This window comes from Antennarius striatus, chromosome 12, assembly GCF_040054535.1.
Source record: "Antennarius striatus isolate MH-2024 chromosome 12, ASM4005453v1, whole genome shotgun sequence".
Taxonomy (NCBI): Eukaryota; Metazoa; Chordata; class Actinopteri; order Lophiiformes; family Antennariidae; genus Antennarius; species Antennarius striatus.
The window spans coordinates 11,200,436-11,212,500 of NC_090787.1; the positions used below are offsets into that span (position 1 = coordinate 11,200,436).

A 12,065-nucleotide genomic window follows, 5' to 3' on the forward strand; every position below is an offset into this window, starting at 1 on the left:
TTTGTATACATTGTATAGACCATCCCACAAATAAATCTGATCTATAAACATCCAAGTAGGTGCAATAATTTCAATATAAGGTCAGCTTGAAATTTACAAAAAAGTTCGTAGACAACTCAAACTTGGTCATTGGTGGGCAGTTTGCAGGTACAGAATCTGAATTGGAATAAATCTTATTGATAAATTAAATTAAGTCTTTTCATGACTGGCTGTACTGAAATATAAAACATAACACTGGATGCTCTGACGTGAAATCAGTCTTCATTTGTTGGTAAATAGATAATTATGCTCTTAAATGTGCTGATGCTACCTTTCTGCCCTAACTTTCTTTGTTTTTATGTGACTCCTACAACTTGAATGTCCTCTTTGCCTTCTTCACTCAAACCCCAAACCTTTAATTTTTCTCTACTGTTTTCCTCCTCTATTTATATTCACTTCAATCTCACTTCCTGCCTCAATTCACCAGATCCTCCTTCAGCTCCCCGAAATGTGATCTCCTCCATCAATGAGACTTCAGTTATCCTAGACTGGAGCTGGCCAGAGGACAGCGGTGGACGCCGGGATGTCACATTCACTGTCCTCTGCAAACGCTGCCGTAGTGTCAATGGTGGACAGCGTTGTGAGCCCTGCCGGAGCAATGTTCGATTTCTACCCAGAGCCATGGGTCTCCACAACACCACTGTGACGGTGGCCGACCTGCTGGCCCACACAAACTACACATTTGAGATTGAAGCACAGAACGGCGTGTCACCACTGGCCCCCAAGATGAGGCAGTACGCTGCCGTGACCATCACCACTAACCAAGCCGGTGAGATGTCATGGCAGATGGCTTTAAGGATAAACACACACAACATAAACACTTTCTTTTTTCTTGGTCTGTCGTACTAGATTGCTAATGAAGGAAATAAACATATTTTTTACTAATGAAAAGAACAGAAGGAAAAACAATGCAAAATGAAAAACAAGGCATGTCGTTAGTTTTGCTGCTTTTTGGTTATTGCTCATCATTTTGCTGTGTGGTAAAGATTTTGGGACATCCTAATGTCTCTGTATCATTCAAAAGTCCAGGTAATTTATGATTAAGTTTTGAATAGTTATGTAATGAGTTTCAGAAAAGTCACACACACACACACACACACACACACACACACACACACACACACACACACACACACACACACACACACACACACACACATATTCGCAGTGATCTGTTAGACACTAAAATGTACACCTCCGTATGATTATTCATCTATACATCTTTAAAAAAATATATAAAACTTCATTAAATGGCGTAGACTTCAGTTGTTTGTAAGCCTGTGACTTATTAGACCTTTGGACACTGTACTGTGTTCTATGAAGCTCATGCAGGAGGAAAATCATACACAAAAAAGAAAACCTTAGTTGCAACAGAATCTACATGGGAAATATAAATTACCTTTTTTAAAACCACACCCCCTTCCTCACTTGCCTCTGTCTATATATTCTCATCATAAAATACTGTTATACACAAATGTATATGAGCTGGTCTCTGCATTTACAACATGCTCTCAGGGAACTATTCTTGTGTTTAATGACCAGTATCATATGCCTTCCTCCTTCACAAAACCAATAAATAAATAAAAATTCTCAACCTTTAACAGACACTCGAAATGTGAGGATGTCCTCCTAAAATTCCCATTAATCTTTTGTACAAATATCTCTCTACACATCCTATTCATTGAAGATTTAGAAGGTAAATGAAAGTGGTGCTGTGAGTAAAATAAATCTAGCTGCAGTAGAAAGTGCCAAACCACAGATATCCCTGACTAGCAAGGAATGCGCAAAGGTCTCGCTATAGTACATAAATTTTTCCTTCCCCTTCTTTCTTTCTCTGCTCCCTTTGCTGTAACTCACACAATTTTCCTTTGTATTTGTTCATGTTTCTGTGTTTTGCAGTTCGGTGCTTCTTTCTCTGTTTTTCTCTATCATTTATGATGTATTTTTACATTTCATCTGAACACATGATCCGTTATTTCTTTCTTTCACTTCACAAACTAAATTGACAACTGGCTATTTTGTTAAAATATTCCCTATTTTTGTGTAGGGCTTTTTTTGCCCGGCCTATGAAGATATTTTTTAAGCATAGCAAACACACAAATGGGTGTTTCCGGCGCATGTCACAATAAAGCAAGATCATTGGTGATGATAGACTGACAGCAAGAGATACAAATTAATAAAGTGCGACCAGAGATTGGGCATCATCATTCATGCAGTGGAACTAGTATAGTTTAAAGCTCTTCGTTGTTTTTCAAATCCAGATCTATAGCTTTTAGGAAATAGAGTTGATTTGTACAGATTGCAGTAAAGGTTACTTTTTCATGTAGAATCAATGAGGCAGTGAGCAGTGTTCTTACTTTTACTGTCCATATTTAATTTGTGCTTTACTTCTTGCTAATATTGTCCAGCTTGTAGCTGAAGTCCCAGTACACCCATAAATGCAATTTACAAATTAAAACCCTTAACTCATACATATGTAAACTGTGAAGTGTAAACCTGTCAGAGTTTTAAATATATAAATGTTAAAATTTTTTCAGCACAGACTATACTGTATACATACAAAGAGATTGTTATATTGGCACTGTGTTGTCACAGTATAATTGACAGCATCCAGACATGACCTCCTAAAAGTGACAAGACAGGGACAGGGAGTAAATATAGATTTTATATTTATGTGTGTGTGTGTGTGTGTGTGTGTGTGTGTGTGTGTGTGTGTGTGTGTGTGTGTGTGTTTAGTCTAGTCTAGCCGGATGTCTAGCATAACGATAAATCACTGGGCATGAACAGCAGGACATTTTAAGTGAAGTCATGCATGAGAAAAAAGCCAAAATGACTTGACAAATATTATTCTGTGCACAATATAATCATTATAATCTGTGCTCGATTAGTTGAGGGAATTTTGTGATTGCAATATTTATCACATTTGAAGAGGACTTGTCAACACCCAGATGAGTGGGTGTGCTCTGACTATTGAACACCATCTTAAATGTTTGAATGAGCATCAGAGGAAATGGATCAAGTACACACACACACACACACACACACACACATACACACACACACACACACACACACACACACACACACACACACACCTTTCCTACCGCACACCCACACCCAAGCATGCACTCCTCTTTTTTCATTTGAACAAGTATCTCGCCCTGCAGCTGCACACTCTCCATCAGCCCTGAGAGTTTACAAGGATTAGGTGTGTCAGTGGACCGGCCCCGCCCGTCTATACAATTTCACTCACATAAACACACATACATACAGATGCCAAAGCTGTTAAAAGCCGGATTAAGTGTTTCCCTGGGAAGGAGAAGTGTATCCTGACTCTGCTGTCAAGGTGCCGTCAGATGATTCTCCTCCTTGCACCTCCTTTACCCAACAGTCTTGCTATAACTATGCTAACAGTAGGGCTGTTATCCACATTTAGAAGCATCTAATATCATCAGTGAAGTGCTTCTGGGGTGAAAAGAAAAAAGGAGTCCAAACCATCCATGTTATCACAGTTGTAGTTCACCTGAAAATATATTACTATATCAATGATATAATTCTCATTCTGAAGGTAGTGACATTAAGTATAAGAAAATTTAGAAATCATAAGATTATTGTGATATATATACACACACACACAGTATATGCAGTGTGTATATATATATTAGTTTTATATATATATATATATATATATATATATATATATATATATATATATATATATATATATATATATATATATATATATATATATATATATATATATATAACTAATGTGATATTTTTACAGTACATTGAGCTGACTGAGACCTCACTACACATATTTTAGTTTAGCAGTTTGAGTTAGGTGTTACTTTGCTGATAAATATTTTTAAATTAAATGCAATTCAATACATTGGTTGACATCTGCAGTGTTACTTTGGCTTTTTGGATTGTGATCAGAAGATATTCCAAACACATTTCCCTTTTTAACTCCTCCTGTGGTTTGATTTAATCCAACAAAAAGTACATATCTTTTATTTGAATGAAAAAAAGTTCAAATTGGGGGAAAAAGAGTTCAGATTCTAGAAAATCTGGTCTTAATATGTCTTCTACAATGCTACTGTCAATAACTACCTCAACTCCCAATGGCAGAACAATGTTGGGGAATAAACATTTGTGTTTCATCAGATGGATTATGCCCCTCAAATCACAGCTGAGTGGCGCTGAAGGCCAGTTTTTAAGGTTGCTATGGGCCTGGTATGCGGTATCATTTTTACAGTTATACCACAGACAGGAACATAGAGTGACAGCAAATTAAGTGCTTGGCAATATAAATACAGAGACAGAGTGAGAGAAGCAAGACGGAGGAAAAGGAGGAGGAGAGGAACTTGAAGCTGCCTCTAAGCGGCCCAGACACAGTAAATCATTACCACCATAAACCACAGAGCCAATAAAAAGCACAGCCTCACCCCACTATCAGAACCAGAGGGAGAGTAGGAGAAGGGAGCAGGCAGTATAGTAACAGATTCTCCCCATCTGGATTAATTACAAGACAAAAAAAACTTTCTGTAGAAATACACTCGAGTATATACACTAGAAAGCATAAACACACATATAAACACACAGAGGCACAATATACAGATACATAATGAAGGAAGGCTCGAACATTCCAAAGACAAACATGTTTTTTCCTGTGGTCTAATAAAATTAAAAGTCAATGCCTCAGATGCCGGCTGGCCCTGGAGCAGCCTGGCAATTAGAGAGCAGTAAAAAAAGGAAATGAGAAAGGGAGTACAGAGAGAGAGATAAAATGGGGGAGGGGGTGCAGGACTTCATAGAGGGTGGGATGTGCAAAATTACTAGATTGGGACCATGTGAACTCCCTAAGGCAAGGCGATGCATGGGTGAAGGATCGGTGAGGAAGACTGGCGAAGGAGAAATCAGCAGACCGAAAGGGATGGAGACAGCAGTGTGAGAAAGAGGAAGAGACTGTTTTTATGGGGTTTAAAAATATAAATGTAAGTCTTTCATGAGAAATAGAGGAAACAAGCACAATAGACGGCGTAATAATCACTAAATGACAAACCATTGTTCCCTTGTGAGAAACGGCTTCCTCAGCTATTTGAAAATCATGTCATCGTTTTTGTGAAACTCAATAAATGATTCAATAGTATTTTAATATTCTCACTAACTCCAAAGACAGTTCAAATGGTATCCAAGCATAGCCTTGTTTTTCTTTATTTGGATGAAATTAGCCAGTGCTTCCTTCCAAAGATTACCTCTCAATTTTGAGTTGGCAGTCTTCTCCATGTCGGCTGCTTCTCGTTATTACTGCTTTTGCATTGCCATCATTACCTTTCCCTCTGAATTTTTTACTTAGGAAAGACTCAGCCACAAACGTTTTGTCAAAGTCTAACTTGTAATAAAAACTATTTTACTTTTCTTAAGTTTTCGTTTGATTATAAAGAATTCTCAGCAGACAAAAATGATGGCTCAGTTAGAAAGAGAAAAGTGTTGACCTGACAGGACGTTTGGTAGTAGCAGACTGTTTAATGTTCTAATTACTAATACAGTAGATTATAATACTGTGCACATTTTTGATGCTATGTCTTGGTGACTATGCAGCAGCCAGCGTTTGCATTAGTGTATATCCTCTTGTTCCTTCCACTAACCCTGGGCCACAGCCATTTATGCTGCCCCGCTGGGCAACAAACTGAATTAGGCTAACAGGAACCATAGACAATCGCCAGGATGCAACACAGAAGGCTGAACTTCCACTGAACCTCGCATTGAGAACCTCACTCTGTGTGTGTCTGTGTTTCCCACCAGCTCCTTCACCGGTAACAGTGATCAAAAAGGAGAAAACATCCCGAAACAGTGTCTCCCTGTCCTGGCAGCAACCAGAAAGACCCAATGGCATTATCCTCGACTATGAAATTAAATACTACGAAAAGGTTTGTGGAAAATACATAAAATACATCATTGTTATCTTTTATGCCTTTCAGCAAGGCAACATGATAAACGTCCTTCCTGGAGATATTTTTCAACCGTTTGAAAAGTTAACCTTCTGAATTTTTGTTGGATATTGGAAGGATAAAAAAATATGGCATATTTAGCAAGTAGGTATCTGTGATTGTTTTTACTTTAGTTAGGGTCCAGATTAGGGTGCCAGTAAATGCATCTGAGGGGTTGTTCATTTGTCTATGAGGGAAGACAGTACAGAACAAGTTGCATTACTTTCAGAACTATTGCTTTGCAATGGTTGATATTTGATGCTGAAATTAGCTGTAAGTGCAATCTTGATCACTGTGGGAGATTTTGTTCATCTGTGCATGTGCATGTGTGCATTATGTGTATGTGATCACAGTTTGCTTCAATGCCAACAGTGGCCATTATCTCTGGGTTACAAGGCAGGCAGGATTTATTTCCTGTCTAAACTATGTTCCCATCTCAGCCACACTTACCTGAGATGTTAATGGCTGATAATGATGGGTCGAAGCTCACAGCAGGGCTGATTCTCAACTCTAATTCCAGTTCAGTTACATACACAAGCTCACACATCACACGGGGTGAAGGGTAGGGGTTAAGCATGAGTCTAGGTGAGCTTTTAGAATTAACTCTTTGAGATTTGCACTGATCCGTAAACACATCCTCCCTTAAGAATAACATGAAGACTCTCAGTGGCAGACAAATACTCACACCTACATACGACAGTACATTTTTAGAGGATTGTCCACTATGCCTTTACTTACCCACAGATTTCAAACAACAGCCGAGCAGAAACACAAACAAGGTATCCGTAGGAGTCACTGACAACCCAGGATAGAGGCCTGTTCATGTGGCAGCCAAAGGAAACCAGGGGCCACTAAGGCCTCAGGAGGACAAGGGTTGAAACACAAATTCCCCAGTCCAAGACCACACCATGACTCACTTCTGAGACTGAAAGAGGCCATTAGAAACACATATACACACAGACATAATTGCATATACACATAAACAGGACGGTGAAACAAAACACAGAAACAAACAGATGGGGATTAAAAGAGCTTTAGCCAGTAAAAGATGTGCAGCATCCGCCAGACTTTCTGCTTCTGTGTGTTTGTGGTTTTCTCTGTCTGTAAGTTGGAAACAGAATTACACATTGTTCTTTGTCATGTTATTCCCCGGTAATTTCAAGAGAAAGCTTGCTTCCACAAGGATGAACATTTCACCAACAACCACACACCAGCACACAAAGTGAAGTACTTCTGTGTAATAGCTAAATTACTCAATGGAACAGATTTTTTTGAGTCAAAACAAAGGCCAACAAGAAAAGTCATACAACTACAGCTATATTTCAATAGTAAATGCTACATATCAAACAAGGCTGTTTTGTGTAAGAGGCAGAAGTGCAAGGAGCATTTTGATATGTGTATAGGGTTAGGGTTAAGGCTAATGGTTAATATGAGTCATACTATACCTATGTCAGTCTTAAAGGCTGATTGGACTCCATTGCTTAAAGTAACGCAACTGAAAAGTGTCTTACCGTGTAGTGAAAACATGGACTTCATAATCTCCCATGTGCACCCAGTAGATCTCTTCATGTTCACATGCCAACACATAAGTAATGCTCAGTCTTTGGAGGCTCCTTGATAACTCTAACGGAGGTAGTATCATAAATAATGTTTAATGTTTGTAGCAGGTGTTGTTGTCAAAATCCCAACTATGTTACTAAATAAATGACCCACTGGTTCACCAGATGATTTACAGCCAGACTTTGACTTATGTTTCATGAAGTGGAATAATCAGGTATGCCTTTAACAGAACACACAGAGTACATTTCAAACAAACAATTTATGTGTCTGTTCATGATAATAATTCCAAATTTCATGCAGGTTCAATGAAGTATATATTAATTATATATTAAATTATAAATTATATATTAAAAACATATAGGGCACTACAAAGTACTTACATTGTCGGGATGTTCATAGATTGTATGGCTTTCAAATTAAGGAATGTTACCGTTAGTGTGAGGAACATGGTATGAGTACTTTTAAAAAAGAAACATTTGCATCCACAAATTTCCAATTCATTCCATTTATTCAGTTTCTTAACTTTGCTTCAGCACTCTTTCCACCGATGTGTTACAACATGTCACTCGGTTGTGAACCCAAAGGCCCTTTCTCTAACTAGCCTATATACGGTAATTTTTAGAGATTGTTGGGTGATATTCTTGGGAATTCCCAACTAGAAAGCTTCCCATAAGAACTGAGGTGTTTCATCTCCAGAAATCCAAGACTAACTATGATCTCCCTGCTACTTTACCCGGCTGAAGGCCACTCCACAGTCGATAAGGCTTTTCCAAGTACATTTTGTGAAAATAGAAACTGTGGAAACACACTTTACTGATTATTTTTGCCTGTTTTATCACAGTGATCTAAAGAGTAAGGAAAGATCTTCAAAATAACTTTAATTTGCGTTTGTTTATTTAGTCTTACTGGGAAGGAATGCTGCCCTCTGTATTTATAAGACTTCTGTCGTACATCTCCTGTTTTTGGTCTGTGAATGTTTGCATCTTTCTGTATGTGTGTGGGTGTGTGTGTGTGTGTGTGTGTGTGTGTGTGTGTGTGTGTGTGTGCGTGCGTGCGTGCGTGCGTGCGTGCATGCGTGTGTGCGTGTGTGTGTGTGTCTTGAAGCTATAATTTGCCACAGCTTTGTTTAGATTGTCAAAGCAGAAAGCAGCACGGAGGCCATATTAAATTCTTCCAGTGTTCTGGTGGACAGCTCAGTCACACTGCTGCTGGTGTGTTCATGAAGATGAAGTGTCTGACCACACTCACACACACACACACACACACACACACACACACACACACACACACACACACACACACACACATACACATATTTACATGCACAAAGCTGCTTGTGCCACACCTGTGTGTGATTTTCAGGGGATCACATACTGTCCTGAAAGCGAGGTGACAAGCTGCGAGTAGATTTATAGCCGTGATGAAGAGTTGACCCAGTGCAGGTCTCGGGTATCAGTTACCTCCTCACACATACAGCAGTTTAAAAAGCTTTGTGCACCATAAAAGTCTGATCCACTCCTTCAAAGAGTGTGAAGCTTTACTTTGATGCTCCTTGCTTGAGTTGGAAAATCAATGGCTGTTTGTGTGAGTTCCTTCTTATTACTGCCTCCATGAAATGAGGATTTGACTATGCTCAACATCATTAGGGCTTGAATAATTTTATGACCAATTTTACATTGCTAAACATGTAGCTCATTCTCAGGATTGCTGAAGTCATACCAAATAGGTTTTCATTAAGATTTAAGATAAGCCTTGTTCCATTTTCCCTCCATTTAACAATTTTACTATCGCGTACAATGGGCTCATAATAATGATTGTAAGCCTTTTGGGGGGAGAATTTGCTCAGCAGTTTTCCATCCAAATGATACAAATGAATGAACAATGGAAAGAACAACAAACATTTGTTTGCAATATATCTGTTGTTGTAATTTGTAATTTTACTGATCACATTTACTGCTTTTGTGTTTAATAGTTAACTCAGCTTTTTCAATCTGGTACTTAAGGATGTTATGCTGTACTGTGCCTTCAGTCATGGTAATGCTAGGAGGCATAGTGTATATAATACTGTATAGTATAATATAGCACATATAATCAATAGTTTTTAAAGTGATGAATAGAGTTGTAAGTCACATACGTTATACACATTTTTTATTTATATATCACATCTCTTTTTGCAGTGCTTATTTTCAAAGCACAGCTGTATTTGGCTGTCCTTTTTCCCCGACTGTGAATAAAACTGGACAGATCCAAAATAAAAGAACTACTTTATTCTTTTCTACTTTACATCAGCTCTTCCATTCTTTTCTTCACTACTTTTTCCCCTCCACATCTGGAAACCATGTTTCATGCTGGTGTGTAAATCTTCCTGTTGTTTTATCAGTAGAGATCAGTAGGAGAGAAGTCATAAAATGTCAAATAGCTCATCAGGAAGAAAGCTGCTTTGTCTGTGTGTTTGTGAAAATTTACATGCGGATGATGTGTTTCAATTGTGTAGTACAGATGGTGTGTGAAGACTGTTTTCCTTAATAGCTCCATTCCAGACTTAATTATAGCATTTACTAATATATTGATATATAATATTTGGTTTTATTATAAGCCAAACAGTAAATTGGCAACTACTAACTCACCAACACTTTTTTTTTTTTCTCTGTCCTTCACTTCCTTTCTTGGCCGCCATCTTGCAGGAGGAACAGGAGACCAGCTATACCATCCTTCGTGCCCGTGGCTGCAATGTGACACTGAATGGTTTGAAGCCAAACACAGCATACTTGCTGCAGATCAGAGCTCGTACTGCTGCGGGATACGGAGCCAGCAGCCCCAGCTTTCAGTTTGAGACCAGCCCTGATTGTATGTTCAACACAAAAGAGAAATTGTTCTAATTGATTAACTGCTGTGCTTGAGAAAAAAAGTTTAGAGCGATATTTGGGTTTGCAAGGTTTGCCTAATTCCCCGTGGTGTTGAATTAAAAAAAATGAGTAAGCAAATAAGATTTGCATGAGGTTTGCATGAAATCATCACAGAAGTTTGCAAGAAAGGGGTTTCTTCAGTTATCATTGCATCAATATCCAAAGCTGTTTAAGTCAACCCACAGGATGTTAAGAAAGTTCTTGAAGACGGTTTGTCTCTCATCCAAGAGACTTCTTCAGTTCTGACACATTGTATCAATAGCAACAAGATGATAACAGGCTACGGTTGTTCATGCTTTCACTAATTTTTTTAAGGACACTCAAAAAGTAAAATAGCTAGACTCAACTAATTTTTCCCCATATGGTAACTAACTATATTAGATTGAATAAACATGTTTGTGATGTAGATAACATACTGTAGATGGTGATGTAGGACTGCAGGAATGTACGTATTTCACTGATAATGTTACCTGGAAAAGGGTTGATCACTCAACCCCTGTTGTGGTCTGTCTTTCAGCAGCCTTCTCCATCTCCAGTGAAAGCAGCCAAGTTGTTTTGATTGCCATTTCCTCTGCTGTGGCCATCATCCTGCTCACTGTTCTGCTCTATATCCTGATTGGCAGGTAGGTCCACGAGACACTTGTCTTGACTTCTGCTGATTGTTTTCTTTTTTTTTTCCTCTCCCCCTGATGGTGGCTCAGCATTGACTGTACATGTATTTTATGGAATAAACTTCACCTGCTCAAACAACCATACTTTAATTTCACCCAATAAATTTAGCATCATGTGTTTGTGTGTGTGTGTGTGTGTGTGTGTGTGTGTGTGTGTGTGTGTGTGTGTGTGTGTGTGTGTGTGTGTGTGTGTGTGTGTGTGTGTGTGTGTGTGTGTGTAATACCAACTCTTATAAACCATCAGTCTTATAATGAGGTTTTATACTACTGACTGTCAACTTCAACCAGACACACACACACACACACACACACACACACACACACACACACACACACACACACACACACACACACACACACACACACACACACACACACACACACAGATAGCTTTTGCTAGCCTTTAGGCTGGGCCAATGGGTGAAGTCTTATTGGGTGACCACATGACCTTTTTCTCTTTGGATTTGCAGGTTTTGTTGCCACAGCAAAACCAAACATCCCGATGAGAAAAGACTCCACTTTGGCAATGGACACTGTAAGCACTGCATTCTGTTTTCCTGAGGCATGGTTTGATCTATCCTCGCTGCACTTCACTATTCAATGAGTAGACGCATGTTCTTATGGTAGTTGCAATTAGTTTAAAGTTGTTCTCAAAGCATTTACATGCATTTTTTATCAACGGTGAATGTATAGAGCATCTAATTCCAAGCTTGAAGTGGTTTCCTCCGTACTTCAGCTCATATGATCACATGAAAAACACGATAATAGGAGCAAGATCCCATTGAGACGGAGCTTTCTCGGTCTATTTGCAAAATAATCCTGAAGGCATCATTTGGATGGAGAACAAGATGAGACTCTCCTACTCATCTACATTGTATTTGTTTAAACAATAGCTT

General features: G+C 38.7%; 1 protein-coding gene across 7 annotated transcripts in view; it reads left to right on the top strand.

Annotated features, from left to right (window-relative positions):
- The window catches only part of epha3 (eph receptor A3), a 91,989-nt gene that overhangs the window by 52,364 nt on the left and 27,560 nt on the right, over nucleotides 1-12,065 (top strand). For 5 of the 7 annotated variants that reach the window (XM_068328604.1, XM_068328605.1, XM_068328601.1 and 2 more), the window contains 5 exons: nucleotides 467-808; nucleotides 5,848-5,972; nucleotides 10,277-10,439; nucleotides 11,016-11,121; nucleotides 11,640-11,704. In XM_068328604.1, coding sequence (XP_068184705.1) covers nucleotides 467-808; nucleotides 5,848-5,972; nucleotides 10,277-10,439; nucleotides 11,016-11,121; nucleotides 11,640-11,704 — 801 coding nt within the window. The remainder of the gene's footprint in view (nucleotides 1-466; nucleotides 809-5,847; nucleotides 5,973-10,276; nucleotides 10,440-11,015; nucleotides 11,122-11,639; nucleotides 11,705-12,065) is intronic. The other 2 variants (XM_068328603.1, XM_068328608.1) reach the window with 2 other exon arrangements.